At 41.9% G+C, this 25,846-nt stretch overlaps 1 protein-coding gene across 1 annotated transcript; it reads left to right on the top strand.

The window, feature by feature from the left end:
• The first annotated feature begins 1,333 nt into the window (after window positions 1-1,333).
• On the top strand, window positions 1,334-25,846 carry EFCAB3 (EF-hand calcium binding domain 3). The gene is made up of 9 exons (XM_044250371.1): window positions 1,334-1,419; window positions 4,199-4,269; window positions 11,123-11,266; window positions 12,574-12,645; window positions 13,707-13,827; window positions 16,737-16,930; window positions 17,300-17,484; window positions 23,224-23,346; window positions 25,520-25,846. Exons 1-9 carry the CDS (start codon window positions 1,346-1,348, stop codon window positions 25,844-25,846), a joined length of 1,311 nt encoding a protein of 436 aa, XP_044106306.1. The 5' UTR covers window positions 1,334-1,345.

The raw sequence follows: 25,846 nt of genomic DNA, 5'->3' as shown, positions 1-25,846 counted from the left end.
TTTTTTTTTTTTTTTAACCGATTGTCTCTATGAGAGATTGAAGGTAGTTTGTTTGTTTGTTTGTTTGTTTTTTAAGTAATGATTATTTTGCGCCCTGAGGATGATTTCACAGCACCTTTCAAGTGCCTAAGTTATTGAGCCCCTCCGGAGTCCCCAGCTCTGTGGTAGGTTTCCAGATTTTGAACACATGTAACTGAGTTGGTTAGAAACAACTGGCTTTCTAGGCTCTGAGGTGAAGACATAGGAAAATGGACCAAACTGTAATCACACATTCAAAGACATTTTCTTTGTGGTTTCATAGTATTTGTCTATCATTCCTGAATTGGTAACCCAGTATTCTTGTCAGTGAACCACCTAGTACAGTCTATACTTTGAAAATTGTAATTGGAGAGGTAAAACCAACAATAAAAGGGGGAAGCCTGGGGCGCCTGGGTGGCTCAGTGGGTTAAGCCTCTGCCTTCAGCTCAGGTCACGATCTCAGGGTCCTGGGATCGAGCCCCGCATCAGGCCCTCTGCTCAGCGTGGAGCCTGCTTCCTTCTCTCTCTCTGCCTGCCTCTCTGCCTACTTGTGATCTCTCTCTGTCAAATAAATAAATAAATAAATAAATAAATAAATAAAATGCATTTATCTTTAAAAAAATAAATAAATAAACAAAAGGGGGAAGCCTTACCAACCCATCTTCTAGTCCATAGGCGGCTGAAGTGGAAAGGGAGGACTAGGGAGGCTCTAGTGGTTAAAAGTCCATCCAGGAAGGTCTAGGCTGGCAAAACGGCCTGTATCCCACCTCTGCTCCTGCCAAATGAGTTCCCATACAGTGAGTTCATAAGAACTGACAGGGCAGGGCCGGACCTCCCAGAAGGAAATTCTGAAAAATCTGTTTATTACCAGGCAGGTATCCAAGACGTAAACAATCAGGTAAATATTTTAAAGACGCTGTAACATTTTACTCTCTGTCGATTATAACATGAAATGTTCTACTGATTTCAGAAATAAATTTTGTCTTTATTTCAAGTTATTTAGATAAGTTTTTGTACATATTTCCAGGATGCTTTATCTATGTCATGTGGTATCCCTCATTTTTATATATGAATAGAATGACATTATTTGAAGGGGGGAGACATAAGACATTTTGCTTAGAGATCTTGGGGCCGTGAAGCAGTCCTTCCAAACGGCCTTCCAACCTTGCACACACCTCTAACTTGAATTTGCACATATAACCATTCCTCAAGGCTCTGGACTTCAAACTCTAGATGTTGAGGTAGGAAATTTGCAAAAGAAAATAGAAGAATTCATCTGTGATTTGATCCTATTTGTATCTGAATTCCAGACAGAGTTATTGGCCCCATGGCAGTTTCTGACATTAAAGCAAAACTTAAGCTGAATCCTCTAACTAAAGTACCCAGCTCCCGTGGCAAGAGGTAAGTAATGAATGTATTCAGATGATAGATTAAAGTAAAGATTTTTTTTCTTCTTCAGATTTTACTTATTTAGGGACACCTAGTGGGTCAAGTCAGTTATTTGTCCACCTTCAGCTCAGGTCATGATCCTAAGGTCCTGGGATTGAGCTCCTTGTTCAGCAGGGAGCCTACTACAGCTTCCTCTGCCTGCCACCCCCTCTGTTTGTGATCTCTCTGTCTCTCTCTGTCTCTCTCTCTCTCACAAATAAATAAAATCTTTTACTAGTTTAGAGAGAGAGAGAACATGCATGCATGAGCAGGGGGAGGGGCAGAGGGAGAAGAAAGAGAATTTCAAGCCAACTCTGCTCTGAGCATAGAGTCCAACTCAGAGCTTGATCTCATCACCCTGAGATCAGGACCTGAGCCAAAATCAGGAGTCAGACACCCAACTGACTGAGCCTTAGGTGCCTCGAATAGATTAAGGTAAAGAACTATTAAGATGATAAATATTTTAAATACCCATAAAGGCTATGAGTAAACAAGTTAGACGGCTCTTCAAGTACCCTGTAATAAATTTAGTTATAAAACCAAATATATGAATTGAAGATAAAGGGCTTTTTTATGAAAAGAAAAGAATATGTATCTTTTTAGTTTGGAGAAACAAAAAGTTCTCTTTCCTATTCCCCCGATTGAGAGGGAATTTTTGTGCAGGGGATCAGAATATCCTGGAGGGCTTAAGAAGTTGTCAGTAATACATTAAGATATTTTGAGTGCCAATTTAAATAAGAATGAAGTTAGAGGATCAGGAAGAAGACCTAATCTCCTAAGCAAGTCAGTAAAGAGAAAGGTTCTATAGCTCAAATACAGCCAGTAAAATGAAATCTTGGTTAGTCATGACTAACCTTGAGCTAAAACTGAGAAGGGAGATTTGCCTGTGACATTAATACTAGCTTTTTTCTCAGCCTGATAACTACAAATTCCAATAAACCAAAGCCACTAATGACTGAAAATAAGATCCTGATCTATATTTTATCAAAGCATAAGAAGAAAAGCCTCTCTTCTCTCTCAAAACATCCATTTTCTGGACGCCTTTAAGAGTATTTCCCCTAGAGCCCTTGATTGTGCCACTGCTACAAGAATAGATTATGACCTTTTTCCAGGGATGTGGGTAAGAAAACCTTACAAGCCGCCAAATCCCTTGATCTCATTGTTCCCTTACCCTGCATTACAAGCTGTCTCTCAAGTGACATCCTTGTCACTGAAAGTAATCAAGCAAAGACCTGACAATACCACACATAGAGGGAATTCCTACATGAGATGAGAGGCTAGACTGAGCTCATTCCAAATCTAAGGTACTTCAAACCTTTGAAACATTATAAATTAAAAAGATTGTGTGAGCCAAGATATGATTTGAAATTCTGCCAAGAGTATCCTTTTTTTTTTTAATGTAGCTAATAAAGACTTCATACTGCCTGGCCTGCTACTTTCCTCTTGCTTCTTCAGAACTCCGTATTTCTCCATCTATTGCATTTTTTTATTATGCAAAAGAAATTTGTTTATATTTAGACATACAGCAAATATAAAATAACGTATCTGAGTAAGGGCCAACTTGAGTTTTCAGAAGTTCAGAGAGGTGATTAGAACAGAAACATCAACAGAAGAAATCAGTGTTAGTAAAAGCAGAGAAAATAAGACTAATTAGGTAAAATTCCATGTCAAAAAGGAATGGTGCATTTTGAGACCTTATCACCTCAATTTTACTAGGTCCATCTTTGAAAATGAGTTGAACCTACTAGATACTCGAGGATACTAAATTCATAAGCCATAACTTTTTAAGTGCACCATGTTTAGTATTTCTTCCTGCTTCGCTTTTTTAACTGCTTCTTATAAAAACAAAAACTCAGAGATTCCATGTTAAAATTTTCAGTTTAGTACCAAAGCTAAATATTTTTTAAATTAATTTCTGAAATCATGATTACTTAAGTCTACTTATAAATGACCATATTATAAGCAAACTCAGTTTTGCATAATATATTTTTATGTTCCTAAACTAATAACCTCCTGCAGATCTATACAAAATACACCCAAAGTATTAATACATTTTCTCTTTTTCCAGATTTTTTCTGAGAAAATGAAAAGTCACCCAGGGTTCCAGACTTTCCAGAAGTGCTCTCTGTCTCAGATGACAGATAAATAGATAGACAGACAGGCAGATGATAGATAGTGATACATACATAGATGCTATATAAGTTATAGATATAGTTGTAGATATATCTGCCTCTATCTAATATGCTGGTAAAAATACAGTTTAGCAGTTAAAGTCATAAGATAAATATCATTACAAAGCTTTCAGGATATTCACTGTAAGAGTATTTAAACCACTTAAAAATTTGAAACAACTTCTATTTCTAGCAATTGGAATAGTGTAGGGCTTATGTACTTGAGCTTTGGAGTCATATAAACCTGAGTTTGAATCCCATGACTTTCACCTGTTATCTGTGCAATTTGGGACAAGTTATTTAATCCTTCTGAGATTCAGTTTCCTCTTTTGTAAAATGGAGAAAATCAGATATTTTAAGAGCAATGGACAGGTATAGGGCAGATGTGGACCTCACTGGCCAGCATTTCCTCACTGTCCCTCCTGTAACTATTGACAGGAGACAGTAACAGGTCCCTTAGGAGGTGAGACTCTGGATGTATTGTGATGCTTACAGCCATTCCATTCAGCAAAAACTGATGAATAGAACTAATATTTGCAGGTTTCATGTATGTATTGAATCTTTTCATGTCTTTTGTTCAGGGATAAATATTTACCAGGATATCTCCCCTGCCAAAGCAAAGAAAAGACGCTGAATGCTTCACAAATGCAAGGTAATGACGATAATCCCTCAGATGAAAGCATCGACTAATGCCCCTTGATAAATCTGACCGTTTTCTTCTCTAAGAGAGATCTGCAGTTTCAAGAGTTATCTGTACAACTCTGCTTTTTGAGAGCAAACGTTCTAATTCAATGTCTAATTTGTGAGAAGGAAAAGGGACTACTTTCAAACAGACATCTTCCTAGAATTTGGATAATCCTGGTCAAATATTTTTATTCAAATAAGAACTCATGAGCATACAAAAGAACAAATGCAAAGTCAAATAGAAATCAAATAATGGGGCAGTATAAATAGCTATACTGGCTGTAGTTTATTAGTCCAAACAGCAAATATTTATTTAAAGCCCACAGTATACCAAGCATGGGAAACATAGCAAGTAACAAGTCAGACATGGTCACTGCCCTGATAAGGAATCCTTCAGGGAAGTCAGGCCATTAAACCATGAACTTTTTTTTTTAAAGATTTTATTTATTTATTTGTTTGACAGAGATCACAAGCAGACAGAGTGGCAGGCAGAGAGAGGAAGGGAAGCAGGCTCCCTGCTGAGCAGAGAGCCCGATGCGGGGCTCGATCCCAGGACCCTGAGATCATGACCTGAGCCAAAGGCAGCGGCTTAACCCACTGAGCCACCCAGGCGCCCTAAACCATGAATTTTTGAGTGAAACATTTAAATCACAGTATAACACAAGTTATGATGGGGAAGTACAAAGTATTTCAGCATAAAAGAAAGACCTGACTTGGTCTTGGGAGGGTAAGAGGGGAGTCCCAGAGAAGGTGGGATAATAAGTAGGAGGCAAATAGTGCAAAAGAAGTGTTCTCGGCAGAAAGAGTGGAATCTGCAAAGGCCCAAAGGAAAGGGAAAACATGACTCCCTGGGAAAAAGAAACAGAAAAAAAAAAAAAAAAAGGAAAGAGAGAAAGTCAAGCATGGCTGTGTTTGGGTTCTGGAAGGCTAGTGCATCACCCCTCCAAGTTTGGAACCAACTGAAAACAAAACAGAAATTTAAGAATCACCTATATTGCTGGGAAAGCTGGCTTAAAAAACACAAAAGATTATCAAAATCAGAATAACATTTTTTATTGTTGAACTGAGCTAAATGCCTTAATAATAAGTTTACAGCCTTCTAAAATTGTAAAGTTCCTAACGTACATTCATATACATTGGTGCTTGTATTTTTTTTAAGATTTTTATTTTATTTATTTATTTGACACAGAGAGAGATCACAAGTAGGCAGAGAGGCAGGCAGAGAGAGAAGGGGAAGTAGGCTCCCTGCTGAGCAGAGAGCCCAACGCGGGGCTGGATCCCAGGACCCTGAAATCATGACCTGAGCTGAAGGCAGAGGCTTAACCCACTGAGCCACCCACGCGCCCCCATTGGTGCTTGTATTAAGGGTTCCCAGGATCTTTTTTTTTTTAAGATTGTATTTATTTTATTTAAGAGGGAGAGGGGGGTACGCAGAGGCAGAGAATCTCAAGCCGACTCCATGTTGAGCATAGAGACTGACACGGGGCTCAGTCCCACCACCCTGAGACTTGAACCAAAACCAAGAGTCAGACACTCAACCCACCAAGCTACCCCGGCGCCCCCTGACCCAGGATCTATTTTAATCAGGTATTATCAGACATACAGACACAGAAATGACTGTCAAAGAGGAAGAAGTATTTTATGTTCATAGATCTCTAGAAATAAGAGGCGAAGGACAGCAGGAAGGGCCCCAAGCACCATAGTCAGTCAGGAGGCAAGTAGGGGGAAGTGGGCAAGAGCCTTTCCTGTGGTTTCTGAAGAAGGAACAGGTTTTAAACACTATATGCTAACAAATCTCAAGTGTATATGTCTAGCCCACACCTCTCTCCTCAGCTCCAAGCTCATATCTGATTGCCTCCTCAACACCTCCAATTTTATGTCTAATAGACACCCAAAATCAGCATGTCCAAACGGAACTCCTGATGTGCTCCTCATACTCATTTTATTGTGATAAAATACATGTAACATAAAAATTACAATTTTAGGGGCACCTGAGTGGCTCAGTCAGTTAAGCATCTGCCTTCGGCTCAGATCATCATCCCAGGGTCCTGGGATCAAGTCCCACATCGGGCTCCCTGCTCTTCAGGGAATCTGCTTCTCCCTTTGCCTGCCTGCTCATACTCGCTCTCTGCCTCTCTCAAATAAATAAATAAAATATTTTTTAAAAAATACAACTTTAACCATTTTCAAGTATATATGTACAGGTCAGTGCATTAAATATGCTCACAAGTTCTACAGCCGTCACCACATCCACCTTCAGAGATTTTCATCTTCCCAAACTGAACCGCCACACGCACCAAACAGTGGCTCTTCCCCACATCCTCTTACTCTTAAAACACGCTCTACCCACAGCCTTTGGCACCTCCTTTCGCTGTTCTGGAAGAAATCTTGGAGACATCCTTGACTCTTCTGACTCAACCTACCTGTCAGTGCATCAGGAGATCTCACTGGCTCTACCTTTAACATATATCTAGAAGCAGCCAATTCCTACCACCTGTGCTACAATCGTGGTCTGAGGCACATTGCTGCTCACCCACAACAGCCCCCAACACTATCTCCATTCTTCTACCCAAACCCTTACAAAAGTCTGTTTTTCTAACAAAAGCCAGAGTGATCTTGTTAAGTCATGAGTCGTGTGCGAGCAAGGGAAGGAGCTGACCTCAGGAACTTAGAAAATGGTGTTTTGACTAGAAACTCTTAAGACCTAATACAAGGGGCGCCTGGGTGGCTCAGTGGGTTAAAGCCTCTGCCTTCGGCTCAGGTCGTGATCCCAAGGTCCTGGGATCGAGCCCCACATCGGGCTCTCTGCTCAGCGGGGAGCCTGCTTCCCCTCTCTCTCTGCCTGCCTCTCTGCCTACTTGTGATCTCTTCTGTCAAATAAATAAATAAATATTTAAAAAAAAAAAAAAAGACCGAACACAAAAGGATCTATACATAAACCACGTACTCCAGCCAGCACAGTTGTTTCTCATTAGGAGGACAGCATAACAATTCTGAAGCTGTTGTACATGTCTACTAGGATGAATAACTCAGTAGATGGATGGTGGATGCTGGGAGCCAAGCTTCCCACTGCTGGAGTGGGCAGTTACAGATAAACAAGGGGAGAAGGCCAAAGTGAACCACTGGTACTGGCTTGCGTTTGAGACATTACTGTGAACTCATGTGAACTCGGGTTTAACTTCATATGGATACAGATGGATGGATCAAGAAGTAAATGCGTGTGTGTATACGTGCGTGAATACTAACTCTAGTTAGCTCTGTCTGCTGAGAGGACTTAGAAGCTGTGACACCCCCGCAGCAACACGCAGACCGGCCGCCAGATCTGGACTTCTAACGCCAGCCTCCTGTGAAAGAAGCAGAGTTGCCTGGATAAACGGCCAATTCTAGGGCCCAGGCAGGGATAACAAGACAAACCTGGGACATCTTATAGTGACAGAAAGGAAGGGAGCGCTCAAAAAACAATAGGACACGGGAGCCTCTCAAAGGGATGCAGAAGCCAACCTCAAAGCGTTCACAATGGGGAAAGCTGGAGAAATTTGGGCAACAAAAGTACAGTAAATAAGATAGTATTGGGTTATAACTCAAAGTACAAAATAAATACCTGCAAGTCCAGACTGACAGAAATAAATGACTGAATTTTTTAATGAAGAAGAGACAAATCTCTCTTACAGGAGAATTCCAAATAACGCATGGAGATATTACCTCCTCCAGGAGGTGGAACGTAAATCCCCCTGTCCCCAGCCCTCTCTCCCTTGAGTCTGGACTTCCCTTAGTGACTTGCTTCCAAAGAGTAAAATATGGAAAGGAGGGAAGTTACTTTATAGTGGAAAACCCTGACAAACACTCGCTCAGCCAGGTAATCAGGATAAACATCATCGGTGATGTCACTTTGGCAATACGTAGCCTTGTTACGATGATGAGAGTGAGTGGTACTTCACCTTGGTCACCTTCTTTCCAAAAACCCATCATCTCAGGCTAACCATGAGAAAACCCCAAACTGAAGGACTTCCACAAAACACCTGAATAATATTCCTCAAAACTGTCAAGGTCACCCAAAACAAGAAAAGTCTGAGAAACTGTTAGCAGAAAAGAGGCTAAAAAGATGTGACAACTAAATGTAATATGGCATCCTGGATGGGATCCTGGAAAAGAAAAAGGGCCTTAGGGAAAAACTGATGAAACCTGATCAATGTCTACAGTTTAGTTAAGAGCACTACACCAATGTTGGCTTCTTAAATGCAGTAAATGTGCCATGGTAATGTAAGGTGCTAACATTGGGGAAACTGGATGAGGCACCTGCAAATTCTCTAGGCTATCTTTGCAACTATATCCAAAACCAATCTAAAATAAAATTTAAGAGGCCCCTGGGTGGCTCAGTCAGTTAAGTGGCTACCTTTGGCTCAGGTCGTGATCTTGGGGTCCTGGGATCGAGCCCCGCATCGGGCTGCTCAGTGTGGAGTCTGCTTCTCACTCTGCTCCCCTCCCCCACTTGTGCTCTGTGCTCATTCTCTTTTAAAACCTTTTAAAAACAAATAATAAATTAATAAAATAAAATAAAATTTAAATTGTTAAACATTAGCATGCACACGCATGCACATACACACACATTACCTTTCTGACCTCTCTTATTCTTCTGCTGCTGCTCACTCTGCTCCAGCCTCACTACCCTCTTCGCTGTTCCTGGAACATGCCCGGCCCTAGTGCCTTTGCTCTAGCTCTTCCCTCTGTCTGGCCCTCTCCTCTCCAAGAAATCCACTCCCTCACCCCCATCAAGTCTTTGCTCTGATCTCAGTTATGTAATACAGCAACCTACCCCTCAAACCCTAGAACTCCCATCCACCCCCAACTCCATTACTTCATCTTTTTAGCAGAGCACTTGCATCTTCTAACCTTCTAACATGCAATCCAATTTCCCTCTTCATTACATCCATACAAGGGCAGAGATCTCTGTCTGCACTAATGTATCCTAGCACTGGGAGCAGCACCTGGCACAAAGAAGGCATACTCTAACATGCTAGAAATACTGGGGAAAATTAGAAACAAGTCAGAGATGGCTCCAGCCCTAGAGAAGCCTGTCTTCAACCAAGGGAGAAAGATATTACCCATTCACACCCTCGTAAGGCTATCATTAAATCTCTGTAGAGCGAATCACTCTCACACATCCAGATGCTAACACTCGAATGTTGACATGAAATGAGTTTTCTTCTGGTGCCCTTTGAGATATACTTTGTTCTGGGTGTATTTCGTCATTCACAAATTTTAGGAAATACATGTCTAGGGGTGCCTGGGTGGCTCAGTGGGTTAAAGCCTCTACCTTCAGCTCAGGTCATGATCTTGGGGTCCTGGGATCGAGCCCCATATCGGGCTCTCTGCTCAGCAGGGCGCCTGCTTCTTTCCCCCCCAACTCTCTCTCTCTGCCTACCTCTGTACCTACTTGTGATCTCTGTCAAATAAAAATAAATAAAATCTTTAAAAAAAAAAAGAAAAGAAAAGAAAATACAGATCTAATTTGGGCTCCAGTTAATACCCTGCATATGTTTTAGAAAAAAAACATTGAGTCTATTCAAAACATTCACCGCATATAATTTGGGTCCATTGTAGTGCATCAGTTTTCTGTTGCTGCCATAACGAAATGCCACAAACTTAGCAGCTTAAAACAAAACAATTTTATTATCTCCCAGTTCTGTGGACCAGAAGTCCAGGTGGGCTGGACTAGTTTTTCTTCTCCCAGTCTTCCAAGGTCAAAGTGAAGGAATTGGCCAGCCTGGCTTCTTATCAAGAGGCTCTGAGGGGGAATGCTTGGTTGGCTCAGCTGTTTAAACATCTGCATTCAGCTTAGATCATGTTCCCAGAGTCCTGGGATTGAGTCCTACATTGGGCTTTTTGCTCAACAGGGAGCCTGCTTCTCCCTCTGCCTGCCCCTCCCCCTGCTTGTGCGCTTTCTCTCTCTCTCTCTCTCTCTCTCTCCTCTGACAAATAAATAAAGTCTTTGAAAAAAAGAGAGACTCTGGGGACGCCTGGGTGGCTCAGTTGGTTGGACGACTGCCTTCGGCTCAGGTCAGGATCCCGGAGTCCTGGGATCGAGTCCCGCATCGGTCTCCCAGCTCCATGGGGAGTCTGCTTCTCTCTCTGACCTCCTCCTTGCTCATGCTCTCTCTCACTGTCTCTCTCTCAAATAAATAAATAAAATTAAAAAAAAAAAAGAGAGAGACTCTGAAAGAAAACCTGCACCTGCTTCCAAGCTTATTCGGGTTCTTGATGGAACCTAATTCCTTGTGGTTCTAGGGCTGAAGTCCCACTTCCTTACTGCTGCCAGCCAGGAGCCTCTCTCAGCCCCTGATGGCTATCTGTGTCCCATGTCACATTGTCCCTTCCATCTTCAAACCAACAACAGAGTCCTTGTCATGCTTTGAATCTCTCTGATCTCTCCTTCTGCCACAGCTCTCTTGCTTCTATTGGCCCAGGGGACCCTGTGATTAGATTGGGCCCACTCAGTAATCCAGGGTAATTTATCTTAATTACATCAGCAAAGTCCCTTTTGTCATGGAAGTAATACATTCACAGATTCCAGGAATTAAGGTGTGGACAGCTTCAAAGACCATTTTACCAAAGTATTTTGTTTTCCACCACGCAGTTTATTCCAAATCAAATCTCATGGAAGGACACTGTCCTTTATATGAAATGTCTATTAAGTACTCATTTTTCTCTCAATACCTTTTCAGAATATGATGTCCAGTCAACTATATAGTCAGTCCTAGTTCCATTAGAATATGTACTTACTCTTGGATAACTGCCCAACTGACTTAATTATGTTTCCTCAGCCTTCCAAGATGCCTACAACTTCTTTAACAAGGATAAAACTGGCTGTATTGATTTACATGGAATGATGTGCACTTTAGCTAAGCTGGGAATGAATCTAACCAAGCATGATGTCTATAATGAATTAAGATGTGCTGATATTGATCGTGAGTACTTTAACTTGTAATTAATTTTCTCATAAAAGCTTTTTACAAATACGTATTTTTTTCAATGATTATAAAAACAGAAATAAGGGGCGCCTGGGTGGCTCAGTGGGTTAAGCCTCTGCTTTCGGCTCAGGTCATGGTCTCAGGGTCCTGAGATTGAGTCCCACATCGGGCTCTCTGCTCAGCAGAGCCTGCTTTGCCCTTCTCTCTGCCTGCCTCTCCACCTACTTGTGATCTCTCTCTGTCTATCAAATAAATAAATTTTAAAAAAAAAAACAGAAATAAACTTCATTATCAAAAGTACATATATGTGTTCCTCTTTAAGGATATCAGTACGGTATGTGTACAAGTTACAAAATCAATTTAATGCAAAAAAAACTAATGCTACCAAGTAGACTATTCTTTGAAAAATCCTATGCAGAAACTAAAAATGATTATGACATTTCAACATTAAATTCAGATTACCTATGGTGATGTACACTTTGGAGGGTGCCTTGAAATAACAGATACAAAGGCATTGACAATTTCAAAAAATGACACTTTACCAAGAAAATCCAAGCCCTTTGTTTCCATTCGAATCACGTTAGTACAAATCTTCCTTTGATTCATGGAGCCCACCTATATTGAATTTTAAACGCCACAGCATTTACGTTGTTATTTTTTTTAATTTTAGATAATATTTCCTTTGAATATAGGGACCTAGCGATTATAACCCGATCTGATATGGAATATATAGTCAGCAAATTATCTCCTCTTCACCTCTCCCCACCCAATGGCCAGTGCCCCATTTAATTAGCATAAGTTCCATGTGTGAATCAGTGTCACCAGTTAATTAAGGTGTCACTTGTTGCCACTAACTCTGCCCGATTTTCCTGTTCTTGCCTCAAAACATGCACACCTGCTTCTAATAGTACCATCCTAGTTATAGGAGACTGGGTACAATTTAGGGGTTTTAGAATAATAGAAATATCAGAGGTAAGAAGGGAGTGGGAAAGCAGGAGCGGATTCCTTGCAAAAATCGCAAGTCTCGCAAAAAGGTGTGAGTGGATAGGACTGCAGGGGCTGGGGGCCCCTAGTTTGGTGTTTGTACCCCACGATTGCTTCTGGCGGCTGTGGGTGACTCGCCTAACAGTGCCAAAACCACTTCAAGAAGACCAGTGCTTTCCTGAGCGCATCGGCAGCCTTAACGTGTGGTCTGACTTTAAGTATTGGACAGTCCCGTGTGTTTTCATTTTCTATTTAGTATATAATCTGATGACTAAAACGCATCTGATATCCTTGTTCTGAGCCTTTGATTTCTGTTGCAGAAGACGGGAAGGTGAATTTCTCGGACTTTATAAAAGTCCTAACAGATAAGAACCGCTTCCTGAAAGCTGTGGGTGAGTAGAGATACTGCTGAACGTGGCCCTTGTGTGGCTGCGATTCGCCGCAGTCACCACTATTCCTCTAAGGCCTCCGAGCAGGGACAAGTGAGGGAGATGTACACTGGCAGGAACTCCAAAACAATATTTGCCAAGCAAATGGATACAATTTTAGAATTTTAACTTAAATACATCAAGTCCCTCTGCAGGAGACACTGCTTTTTGGTCTCCAATGCGGAACACATGGGAATAGTGTAGAGAGATTCGGCCCCTCTATAATATTCCTCACCCAGTGCATGTGCTACTCTGGGAGGTGCTCCCTTGACATACGAAAAAAAATTTTTTTAGAAGAAGAAAAATGTTCTCTCTCCTGAAAATTTGGGGCATCGATAATTCACTATTCCTAAAAAATATCTTCCTCGCCCTGAGGAAGTCTGCCCTCAGTGTGACAACAGGAGAGTCGACTGGAGGCTAGGGAGCGTGATCTCACACAAGGTCATAAGTGATGTAGACGTGTCCTTGACCTGCTGTTATTAGTCCTCTGATGGTTTGTTTAGGAGTTTAAAGGTCTATCGTGGAAAAACTAACCGCAATTTGTATCATGTTTTCTGGGGTAAATACATTCCAAATTCCAAATACTGTGTGTGCTTTCGAAAATACATTCATTCATAGGCTGTGAACTGTCCTTAGAAGAGACGGAAGCTACTGCTTCAAGTACTATTGTAGTAACAAGGGTTTGCCTGCAAGCCTGAGGCTCGTTTATCAGCAATTCCTTTACCCAGAAGAACGGGACAATAGTCCTTAATACATTAATCATGTTTATGTTAAATGTATTAACTTACAAGTCAATATTTACTTAGAAGTCATAGAACTAAAAGCATTTTTTAATGATTATTGTGTCTGTTCAGTAATCAAAATGACCTTTTACCAAATAGAACAAATTTTGAATGTTTTTCTATAACTCTCTAGTACCTGGCTTGGTATTAATATTGTAAATAGACTGAAAAGACTGTCAGCTTATGACTTTTTTTGACAGATTTTTTTTCAGAAGCCACTTTGAATTTTTTCCCCCCTTATAGTTCCAGAAAAGGAGAAATGTTTAGATTTAGCCGGCAACCCAGGGATCCTGTTGTTTGAAATCCTATCAAAGCTTGTAGAGACTTCAGCTTTACCCAGAAGGGCTATAATGGAAATAGTAAGGTAAGTGGCAAAGAAGGGTAAAATCGGCCTTCTCAGAAGCACTTGTGAGGGTTAGGTTTAGGGTTAGGGTTAGACTGACCACAGACCATCTTAGGGCCCACTGAGGGCCTAAGATAGCCAAGAAAGTTCAGACTCTTACCCTAGGCTAGAAAATCCCAGAAGAGTAAGACTTTTCCAGGGATGACTTTGGGTGGGCTTGGAAATCTAGTTTGGAAGACACTCCCATTCACGCTGCAACTGCCAGGGGCTCCCAAGAGATCTTTTGATTCTGTGATGACGTAGAGCAATTTTAGACCTCCCAAAGCAGCTGTGGACTGGAGAAGAGCCCAAACTGGACTTGGGACTAGAGGATGAAGAAACATTCTCACACCCAAACGTGCTTTATTCCAGCAAATACCACGAAAGATAAATTTCCTCAAACTATATCATTGCATTATAGATATTGAGTATTGCTATTATTCAAGGATAATGTGAATATCCTTGGCTCATCTTCTTTCAAAGCATTCTGCTTCCCCTTTTAGACTTAAAAATACAGAATGTTTTCAGAATCCTCAGTGGATAATCTCTGTGCTATCCTATATTTGTCAGATGTGGAACCAGCAGGTACACAAAATTCTATTCTTCATTCCATTTCAAAGGCATTTATTAAATGCCTGCTGTTGATACACAAATTTGACACACTGCTTAACTTCTCAGCCTTGGTTTCCTCGCCTACAAAATGAGACCAAAAAATGGGAACAACAATATTAATACCTACCTTAAAATAATAATAATACCTACTTTATAGGGCATTTGTGGGGATATGTGATAATACAGGTGAAGTGGTCCAATAAATATTCCTGGAGCTCAGTAAATATTATTATTATGCAGAAGTAGCTAGCATAGTCATAGAACAAATACATTATCTGCTTTAATCCTCATCTCCTTAATGGGCACTATTATCCTCATTTTACAGATGAAAAACTTGCAGTATAAGTAACTTGCCCAAGAGGCAATAGTGCCTAGATTTTAGCACAACAGTCTGATTCCAGAACCAATCCTCTTATCCACCCCCCTAGACTGCCTCTCAGGAAATCTTAGCCAATGTTGGTGTTTTTATTACAATAACGATTATGTTGTTACTTTTCATATACCTGGTTTCTAAGGAGATCAAGTGTTTAATAGTTAGCATTTGCATTTAAGGAAATTAAAATATAAATTGAGAGAAAAGCCATAAGTAAATATAAAATTCTTATGAAATATACAAAAGTGAAAGGACACAAAGTATATCACATAATTACTGTCCAATGAGTGGCAAAGGTCATTCATTTAGTTTCCGAGAAAGCCAATCTCGAGCTGGATATGGTAGAATTTGATAGGTATTCCCGTGGTTGACTACAGCATTTTTTGAGCATTACGTGCGGAGTTGTGTGCGTGCACTTTACATGCATTAGCTTTTTCCTGGATTACTGTCTCCTAACTGGTCTCCCTGCTTGCACCTTTTGACTCCCACCCCCATGACCTGCCCACTCCACAGTCTGTTCTCAACACTCCCTCTGCCTAGCTGAAGCCTTGACGCCTACAGCACCAGATGATCCTTTTAAAACCACCCCTGGGTCTTTGTCAGATGTTGTCATCTCAGTAGGGCCTTCTCTGGCCTTCTCTGGCCGCCCTATCTAAAATTCAGCCCTCCTACCATTCCCTGTCTCCCCTTCTCTTTCCATACTCTCTATCACCTTCTAATATAGTATGTAATTTACTTACTTATTTTTTTTAATGTGTTTTCTCATGCTAGAATGTAAGCTCCAAGAGAGCAAGGATTATTTCTGTCTGTTTTATTCACTATTATATCCTTAGTGTCTAGGAAAAAAAAAAAAAAACTTAACACTCAGTAACTCTCTGTTGAATGATCTTATTTAATCACTACTTCAACACTGGGAGATGGTTTCCAACAACCCCCTGACAGGCAAGGAGAACAAGGATTGGGACAGATCAGGCTGTCTACCTAGCCTAGATCCCCCTCTTGAGTTTCCATCTGCCTACTGGGTAGTCCCATAGGTACCTCAAACTCAAAATGTCAAAACCTAATTGTCCTCCTTCACCCACCTCCACTTCCGCTAGTTCTTCCACTTGGGTTCCAAATCTCAGTGAACGGTCCACCATCTCACTGTGTTTATCCAACTGCCGAAGACCCAGCGTCCTCAGCTGCCGCTGCTCTGTCACTCCCCACATCTAACTAATCATGAAATCCCCCCTATTTGACCTCCTAAACCTGCCTCCTAACCCTGCACTTCTCCCTGCCCCGAGGCTGGGGAGGGGGCACAAAGAAGCAGAGGACTGAGGACAGAACCATAAGGAATTCCCTTGTGGAATGGAAACAAAAAGAGGGGTCAACAAAGGAAACATTAGTCATCAAGAAGGGAACCAGGAGAGTGTGAAGTCAGAGAAGCCCGGGCCACAGAGAAATCCAAACCAGGACAGACGTCCCCCAGGATTAAATGCTAAAGTGAGGCCAAGGGAATTCAGGACTGAAAAGGTAGAGTTAGATTTGGTAGTTAAGATGGGAGTTAAGAAATCATAAGGGGGGGAGACATGCCTGGTTGGCTCAGTTGGTTAAGTGTCTGCTTTCATCTCAGGTCATAATCCTGGAGTCCCAGGGATCAAGCCCCACATTGGGCTGCCTGCTCAGCCGGTAGTCAGCTTCTCCTTCTGATCCTCCCTCCCGCTCATACTCTCTTGTTCGCTTGCTCTCTCTCTCTCACTCTCAAGTAAATAAATAAATCTTTTTTCAAAGAATTAGTGTATTCAGCATATAACTTGCAACTGGAATTTTTTCTTTTTGTCCAATACTTAGACACTTTTTCAGCAGGATTATATAGCACTTTCTATTCATTCTTGGATTACTTTTTTTTTCTTTTTTTTTTTTTTAGCTATTTCCAAAGAAAATTCCAGGATTCCACATTGGGAATGCCGTGGAGTCCCTACACTGTCGGTTATGGGAAAAGAAGATTGAAGCCAGACATCTGCACACCTCCAGCCTCAAGCACAGCTGCCTTTGCTAATGCTGCCCGGATCTCAATAATGAAAGAAAAGGATTTACTTAAATTGCTTGAAGAGATCAAGAGTAAGAACCATTTATCCCCTTCCCATTATTGTAAAGGACTTGTTTGTATATTACTAGGCAGAAATAAATACTAGAGGCCAAGCGCTAAAGAAACCAGACCACAGCCTATTCCAAGTGACTGGCCTCTGTCACAAAGGCATCATTTGAAAGCAAATCTACATCTTCACCTGTATCCTCCTGATACAGGTGAAGCCTAGAGACTGGATGAAGCCTAGGATCTATGGATGGGGAGGGGGTGAGGAGAGTGAAAAGAGGGGTCATGGCCACTGAGAAGACTAGACAAAGAGCAAAAGAGGAACCACATGTATGTCTTTATGTGAATTTCTTCTTACATTGTTCATAATACCATTTTTGTTTTTATCTTTTAAGGGTACAGTCCTCCTTCAGATAGCCCATATTCCAAAATACCCATCTTTCCCTTGTTTCCTAATGTGGATGGGGTGGTGATGGGAAAGCCATTCAAAGACATACAGAAATTAGAAATGCTAAGGAGAAGGGAGCCTCTGGATTTCTTTGAGAACTATTTTTTCCATAAAAGAGACTGGAAGACACAGGTAAGATTTTGGTTATGCCACATTAGTTAATTTAAATACTTAAGTTTTCAAGTTCTTTTTTTTTTTTAAAGATTTTATTCATTTATTTGACAGAGAGAGATTACAAGTAGGCAGAGAGGCAGGCAGAGAGAGAGAGGAGGAAGCAGGCTCCCCGCTGAGCAGAGAGCCCGATGCGGGACTCGATCCCAGGACCCTGAGATCATGACCTGAGCCGAAGGCAGCGGCTTAACCCACTGAGCCACCCAGGCGCCCAGGTTTTCAAGTTCTAACTTAACGGAACTAATTTGTTTTAAAGATTTTATTTATTCATTTGAAAGAGAGAAAACACAAGCAGGGAGAGAGGGAGAGGGAGAGGGAGAAGCAGGCTCCCTGCTGAGCTGGGAGCCCATTGTGGGAGTCAATCATGACCTGAGCTGAAAGCAGATGTTTAACCATCTAACCCACCTGGGCACCCCCAGAACTAATATTTTTTTTTTGAAGACTTTATTTATCTATTTGTCAGTGGCGGGGATTGGGGGGAGAGAGAAAGCTCACGAGCAGAGTGGCAAGCAGAGGCAGAGAGAGAAGCAGGCTCCCTACTGAGCCAGGAGCCCAATGCAGGACTCGATCCCAGGACCCTGGGATCATGACCGGAGCCAAAGGCAGTGGCTTAACCGACTGAGCCACCCAGGCATCCTTTTTTTTTTTTTAAAGCTTTTATTTATTTACAACTAATATTTTTTTTAATTTTAAAGACTTTATTTATTTATTTGACAGAGATCACAAGTAGGCAGAGAGGCAGGCAGAGGGAGAGGGAGAAGCAGGTTCCCGCTGAGCGCCACCCAGGCGCTCTAGAACTAATTTTTTTTAACTAATTTTTTTTTAATGATAAACATTTTCATTCATTACATTTCAAACCAGATTCCATAGCCATGTTCCTAAATTTAAGGCCAGGTATAAATATTTCATTTAAATTCAGCAAATAGGGCACCTGGGTGGTTCAGTGGGTTGAAGCCTCTGCCTTCGGCTCAGGTCGTGATCCCCAGGGTCCTGGGATCGAGCCCCGCATTGGGCTCTTTGCTCAGTGGGGAGCCTGCTTCCTCTCTCTCTGCCTGCCTCTCTGCCTAATTGTGATCTCTGTCAAATAAATAAATCTTTAAAAAAAAATTCAGCAAATAGTTAAACTTACTGAAAAATACAACCCTAGATTTGGGTTTAGAGGTGGGGAGTATAAGAACAACAATACAAAGGCCCTCAGATCCTACCTACCCCTGCTCTCCCTTCAACCTATCGGCCAGAAGCTCCATTTGGGCTCCCTCAACTGGCTCTAGATTGTGGCTGGGCCATACACCATGGGATGAGAGGAACAGTTCCACAGCTCAGTGGAGCAGTCTGTGATGGAGTAGCCATCCTGCTCTTGGACTAGTAGCCTACTTACATTCCCGGCTACACCTTCTGGCCTCCTTCAACCTCTGAGTGTTAAGGTCTCAGACAGCCATGCCTTGGTTTCTGGATATTTTCTGAGGAAACTCTAGCCTTATTTCTGGTTTATGAAAGGCCTCCCAGCCTGCAAAACATCGTCAAGATTTTACTGGAGGGGCACCTGAGTGGCTCAGTGGGTTAAGCATCTGCCTTCAGCTCAGGTCATGATCCCAGGATCTTGGGATCAAGCCCCGCATCGGGCTCCCTGCTCTGTGGGGAGTCTGCTTCTCCCTCGACTGCTCCCCCTACTTGTGCTCACTCTCCCTCTGTGTGTGTGTGTGTCAAATAAATAAATGAAATCATTAAAAAATAAATAAATAAAAGAGGGAGACAGGAGACTGACTGGAGACCACTGAGGCATCTCTGGGTTCCAGAAATCCATGTAGTGTTCACATCACTATGAAACCTCTCAGAAGGCCCCCCAGGCACAGAGTTTAATAGTCCCTGGGGCTGGGAGCAGGGGGTAACGGGGAGCTGCTAATATCAACAGGCTTACAGTCTCAGTTATGCAAGATGAGTAATTCTAGAGATATGCTGTACAACACCATGCCTGTAGTTAACAAAACGTATCGTACACCAAAAAAAATGTGTTAAAAGCATAAATCTCACCTTAAGTGTTCTTACCACAGTAAAATAAAAAATTTTTTAAGATTTTAGGGGAAAACAGGTGCTGGCAAGGATGTAGAAAAAGGGGAACCCTCTTGTACTATTGATGGGAATGCAAACTGGTACAGCCACTCTGGAGAAACAGTATGGAGGGTCCTCAAAAAGTTAGAAATAGAACTACACTACGACCCAGCTGTTGCACTATGAGGTATTTACCCAAAGAATACAAAAACACTAATTCAAAGGGATACATGCACTCCAATGTTTAGCAGCATTATCTACAATAGCCACATTATGAGAACGGCCCAAATGTCCACTGATACATGAATAGATACAGAAGAGGTGGGGGGTGTGTGTGTGTGAATGTGTGTATCTTTTTTTATGACTGAACAATATTCCATTGTGCATAAAGAATGAAATTTTGCCATTTGCAATCATGTGGACAGAGCTAGAGAATATTATGCTAAGGGAAAATAGTCAGTCAGAGAAAGACAAATACCTTACGATTTCACTTATATGTGGAATTTAAGAAACAAAACAAACAAGGGAAGAGGAAACAAAGAGCGAGAAGCAAGAGACAGACTTAATTACAGAGAACAAACAGATGGTAGCCAGAAGCAGGCTGGGTAGGAGGTGGGTTAACTAGGTGATGGGGATTAAGGACACATTGTTGTGATGAGCACCAGGTGTTGTATGCAGGTACTGAACATCGTATGTTAACTAACCAGAATTTGAATAAAAACTTCAAAAAAAAAACCAAAGACTCTAGAGGAGTATCACAGTCACATATGACCTTAACTTCAGATTTTGAATTTCTCTCTCCAGATGAAGTCATACCCACAAGCAGACATCACTGACAAGTTGGAAATAAGGGGAACTTTATTCCCCTTTAAATTTATTTCCCAGCACCAAGGCCTCCTCCACCTGTGATCTGTATGTGTTTACTGTCAGTCTCTCCAACCAGAATATAAGGTTATGTAGGATTATAAGTTACGTATATTTCTTTCACTGAGGGATCCAATCACCTAGAACAGAACCTAGCCCATAGGAGACTCAGTATGTTTTGGATGAAAGGAAATTATAATACAAAGCCTTTATTTATTGAGAGCAAGACTTTCTCTAATCATATCAGCCAGCAGAGAGAGTGTCAGTAGCATCCTGAATGGTCGGTTCTGTCTTCGTCCTCCGCAGTCTGTTCTCAACACAGCAACCAAAGTGGCTCTGCTAAAATCAGCTCCAAACTTGCCAACGGGTTTTCATATCACTCAACGTAAAAGCCAGAATCTCTCCTGTAACACTCAGGGTTCTACACCATCTAAACCTGAGTCTTCCAATGATGGTAGCCACAGAGGCTATTGAAATTTAAATGTTAAGGTCACCTGGGTGGCCCAGGAGGTTAAGCATCCAACTCTTGATTTGGGCTCAGGTCATGATCTCAGAGTCCCGAGATGGATCCACACACCTGGCTCCCCACTCAGCAGGGAGTCTGCTCCCTCTCCGTCTGCCCCGCCCCACCCCACACTCCTGGGAGGGCGCACTCGCGCGTGCGCACACATGCTCGCTCTCTCTCAAATAAATAAATAGATCTTTTATAAAAAAAAGAAAAGAAAAGAAGAATCACTGGTTTGAATCTCTAGTCAACACGAACTAAAATACTATTTGCCACAGTGACACAGGAGACGAAGAGCGTGGTACTCAGAATTAAAGCTTTCTCTATTTTGTTAAATTTATTCTTTATTTTGTTAAATTTATAATGAGTGTTAAAAGTGTGAGGATAATCATTAAAAGTAATCATGAATGATTTAATGAATAATCATTATAATGAATAACTTTCGAATAGAAGGGGGAAGAACAAGAAAAAAGGGAAAACACGAAATAATAGAAAGTGCAAAACAGAATAAGCAGAAAAATCCAAATACATCAATAACAATAAAAGATTAAAACATACTAGTTTAATTAAGAAGTATTAAGAAAAAATAGACAATGGATCATCTTTCAAGTCTAAAAGAAAGGATACTGAGACTGATTTTTAATAATTTTCAGATATCTGTTCTTTAAAGCAGATACACCTAAAATATGACACAGAATGTTTGAAAGTAGAGGGTGGAGGGTTAAGTGAGCCCGATGATGGGTAGTAAGGAAGGCACGTATTGCATGGAGCACTGCGTGTTATACACAATGAGTCATGGAACACTACATCAAAAACTAATGTATGGCAACTAATATAACATAATAAAAAAATTAAAAAAAATTTTTTTAAAGATTTTATTTATTTATTTGACAGACAGCGATCACAAGTAGGCAGAGAGGCAGGCAGAGGGAGAGGGGGAAGCAGGCTTCCCGCTGAGCAGAGAGCCTGACACAGGGCTCGATCCCAGGACCCCGGGATCATGACCTGAGCTGAAGGCAGAGGCTTTAATCCACTGAGCCACCCAGGTGCCCCTAAAACAAATTTTTAAAAAATAAAGTTTAAAAGTAAAAGGACAGGAAAAGAGAGAAACTGAAGACATAGTAGAGAGGCAGGACTGGCTACGTAATTTGTGGAGCCAAGGGCAAAATGGAAATATAGGGCCCTTTGTCCAAAAATTACTAAGAATTTAAAGACTGCAACAGCAGAGCAATAAAGCAAATTCAGGGCCCTTCTAAGCACATGGGCCTGTGGGATGGCACAAGTCACACACCTATGAAGCCAGCAATGAAACAAGGAAAACTGAAGGGAAATGGTCCAGGAAGGGAATTAATAAAGATTCAGGGGGGGAGACTTTGGCCTTGGAAATCAGGAGAAACTCTCACATGGAGGAGGCAAAAAGAATTCTTGTTAGCTAGTCCTGGAGAGATGATTATTAGCCGAGGAAGTATGCAGATCCAGTTTTCCAGCAGGCACTAAGAGGACAGCCGTGAGATCTGTAACAGAATTAACAGCATTCAGCGGAGAAAAGTAGGGTCAAGCAGTACTAAGGGCCCAGATGAGACTGGGAACTACACATTTCCCAAGAAAGCAGTCCACATATTTACAGGATTTCCATCAGCATTGTTCAGCAGCCCAGGAACAGGGAAAATGGACAGCTGGTTCCCCAGGGCAAGTTTGGAAGTAATACAGGTTGTACTCTGTGGAGGGCACCTTCTTCACTTTTCAGTGCTTGGTGATGACTTGGGAAATTTGGTGAGGCTGGAGTTGGCTCCTCTCTCCCCTCCATGTCCATTCCACACATAAACCGTCTTCCAGTCGGTACTTCTGAGTAGGCATCATCATTAAGAAAGAGAATGTGCGGGCGCCTGGGTGGCTCAGTGGGTTAAGCCGCTGCCTTTGGCTCAGGTCATGATCTCAGGGTCCTGGGATCGAGTCCCGCATCGGGCTCTCTGCTCAGCAGGGAGCCTGCTTCCCTCTCTCTCTCTCTCTGCCTGCCTCTCCATCTACTTGTGATTTCTCTCTGTCAAATAAATAAATAAAATCTAAAAAAAAAAAAAAAAGAAAGAGAATGTGCTGAGTGCTCAGTTACACACGGTGCTGTACCAGGTGTCCCCAAACAACAGACAGGTGGCTTAGCAATAACCTTATAAATCACATAGAAACCCCTTCCTAGTATGACATATTTCTGTGTATTATGTCTTTGTTATATAATTTAACCCAAAATATATCACCAACCTTTGTTTTTTCAAATGTGCATAAAGGCAGCAAATATAAAGCCTTTCGACCCAGTCTCAGGCTACCCAAATGACATCCTCGCCATTGACCAACTACTCAAGAAGAAGCAGAACTGGACCGTGACCGACGCAGCCGCCATTAAACAGCATGTGAGTATTCACTGTTGCCTGCCCTCCCAGAACGCGTCGACCAGCATGTTTTCCTCTTCAATATCACAACCACCCAGACCAAAGATATTTTTTCCGCTCTGTGTCTTTAAAATAAGACAAGACCATCTCTTGTTTTTACCCATCGTAATGATGCTTCTTGCTCTATGATCAAATGGATTCAAATATTAACTGTTATCATTCATCTTACTAATCACCCAGGGAACAACATTCAGCATCGTTTCTGAGACCTTTGTTTGTGTCATGCTGGGAATAGTTAAGGCAGTAAACCAGCAGTCACAGTGAGTGTGGTGTGCTAAGAGATACATGATGCATGAAAACTGGTTACAGCAGCTAAAGGAAGGCGGAGAGTTTGAGTGCCCTTCGTAGGGGCCAGGCAGAGTGCTCTAGAAGTACTCTACGGGCGCTAATTCATTTACTGATCACAGCAGTCTCCTTCGGGGTAGGTGCTATTATCATTGTCATTTTAGAGACAACGCACAGAGAGGTTGACTTGTCTAGAGGCAGAAGTAACAGAGGAAGTCATAGAGCTGGAATTATAAGCATGAGCAGCTTGGCTCTGGAATCCACACTTTTAGCCATAACTCCAGCCGCCTGTCTGCTTTTGTGCCCTAGCAACCTCCGTGCTTCCCAGAGATGGACCGGGGTGTGTGGCTTCCGTGCTGCCTCCCTCTTGCCTTCGACACTGGTTATCAAGCTCCCCTTGACATTTTCTGCTTCCTTGGCCTTTACAACACTGCACCTCGCAGCTCTGTGGCTCTTCCTCTCGCTTCTCTTTCCTGAATGTTCATCCCTTTAGTCTTGATATTTCTTTGTGTTCTAGTCCCATCCTACTGCTCTTCCCATTATAGGCATTCATCTATTCATTTGTTTAGTAAATATTTTTATGTTATTTAGTATATATTTAGTAAATATCAGTAAATATTTAAAATAAAAAATAAAATAAAATAAATATTCACTTGGGGGTTCTTGGTGACTTCAGGTGTCGATACCACTACCTACCCTGTCAGTGAAACTAGAAGGCCAGGAATCTTCCTAATTTATGTGTTGTCCTCACTCCTTACATCCACCTGCGACCAAATGTGACTACTCGCGTTCTCCCAAAGATTTTTCAAATCCTCCCCTTCATCCTACCACTGCTGCCTTAACCGAGGCCCTCACTTGGTCTTGCCTGGACAACACCCTCCAACCCCCTATCCCTGCCTCACAGCTGCTCCCCTCTACCCCTTCTCCACACAGTGGCTAATGATCTACTGTGAAAATATAACTACATCCCTGTCCTGCTTACAAATGAAACTTCCCCTCTCGACAAGGGCAGGATTTCTTCACTGTATTTTCTGCTCCACACTGAGATTTGTCTCACTTCCATCAGAAACACTGGCTTATCTGCTTTCGGCTCAGGTCATGATCTCAGGGTCCTGGGATCGAGCTCCGCATCGGGCTCTCTGCTTGGCGGGGAGCCTGCTTCTCCCTCTCTCTTTGCCCACCGCTCTGCCTACTTGTGATCTCTGTCTGTCAAATAAATTTAAAAAAAAAGAAACATTGGCTTACTACAGCATGATTTCCACGAAGGCTCTGTCAGCCTCACTGAGATCAAGTCGAAGGGCCATTACAGCAGACAATGTCTTGCCTGCCTTACCTGCATCATTCCTTCCCTCTCACTTTCAAAACTTGACACTTTAGCAATGCATGCTTGTGCCTTCCACCAACTCCACAGGTGTATTACCTCTGTCCCTTTGTTTATGCTGTCTCCTTTCCCTGGAACACCTTCCCATCACCACTGCTCCCTCAATCTGGTCAAATCCTTGAGGAACTTCTCAGTATCTTCCTCCTCCCTGCCCTAGGCGGGATTGAGTGCCATTCTAGACACTCCTTTTATATCTAGAGACTATCTCCATCCCCCCTTTCCTCCTCGGTTTAGTTTATTGTGTTTTTAATATTGTCATAAAATGTCTTATCTCATTATTCCCAAATCATACATGTTGATTGTCCGTCAACTCCTAACTCCCACGTCCTTCAGAGGTTCCACCCAATGTATAAATTCAGTGTTTTTCAACTAGCCTGGGAATGTAACTCTTGGGATATCTACAATTGTGGCTCATAAACCAAAGATATGTTCATGTAACTACTGCAAATGTCTGCTCTCTCGCTGCAGGTGAAGAGGGCTACAGAGGCCTATAACTTGGGAATTGCCCTTGAGCACCGGAAAGACATGCTAAACCTCTGGCGGAAGATCCGAGGAGATCTGATTGGAATAGACACTAAAAATGAGGCCTTTTATGACACCTTTTCTACCTATACATGGTCCTGGAATGTTTGCCAGGAATTACTTTCGCCGAAGGACTTAAGGTTATATGATGCCTACATGAATAGGAACACCTTCCACAACTCTGTATCCTCTTCTTCCTCGGATATCAGTGAATGTGACATAGAGATAGGAAGAAAAAGAAAACGGAAAGGTTCCAGAGGGTTCCGACAATGA

Source organism: Neovison vison, chromosome 5, assembly GCF_020171115.1.
Source record: "Neovison vison isolate M4711 chromosome 5, ASM_NN_V1, whole genome shotgun sequence".
Classification (NCBI taxonomy): Eukaryota; Metazoa; Chordata; class Mammalia; order Carnivora; family Mustelidae; genus Neogale; species Neogale vison.
The sequence above is the reverse complement of the archived record's forward strand: the minus strand, read 5'-3'. Positions and strand labels throughout refer to the sequence as shown.

What these genes read in the sequence shown, in the direction of transcription:
- EFCAB3 (XM_044250371.1), top strand. Translation starts at nt 1,346, where the DNA reads ATGGCAGTTTCTGACATTAAAGCAAAACTTAAGCTGAATCCTCTAACT. An exon ending in AAGATGTGCTGATATTGATC is followed by an intron (nt 11,267 to 12,573) that starts GTGAGTACTTTA and finishes TTTCTGTTGCAG; the next exon opens with AAGACGGGAAGGTGAATTTC. An exon ending in CCGCTTCCTGAAAGCTGTGG is followed by an intron (nt 12,646 to 13,706) that starts GTGAGTAGAGAT and finishes CCCCCCTTATAG; the next exon opens with TTCCAGAAAAGGAGAAATGT.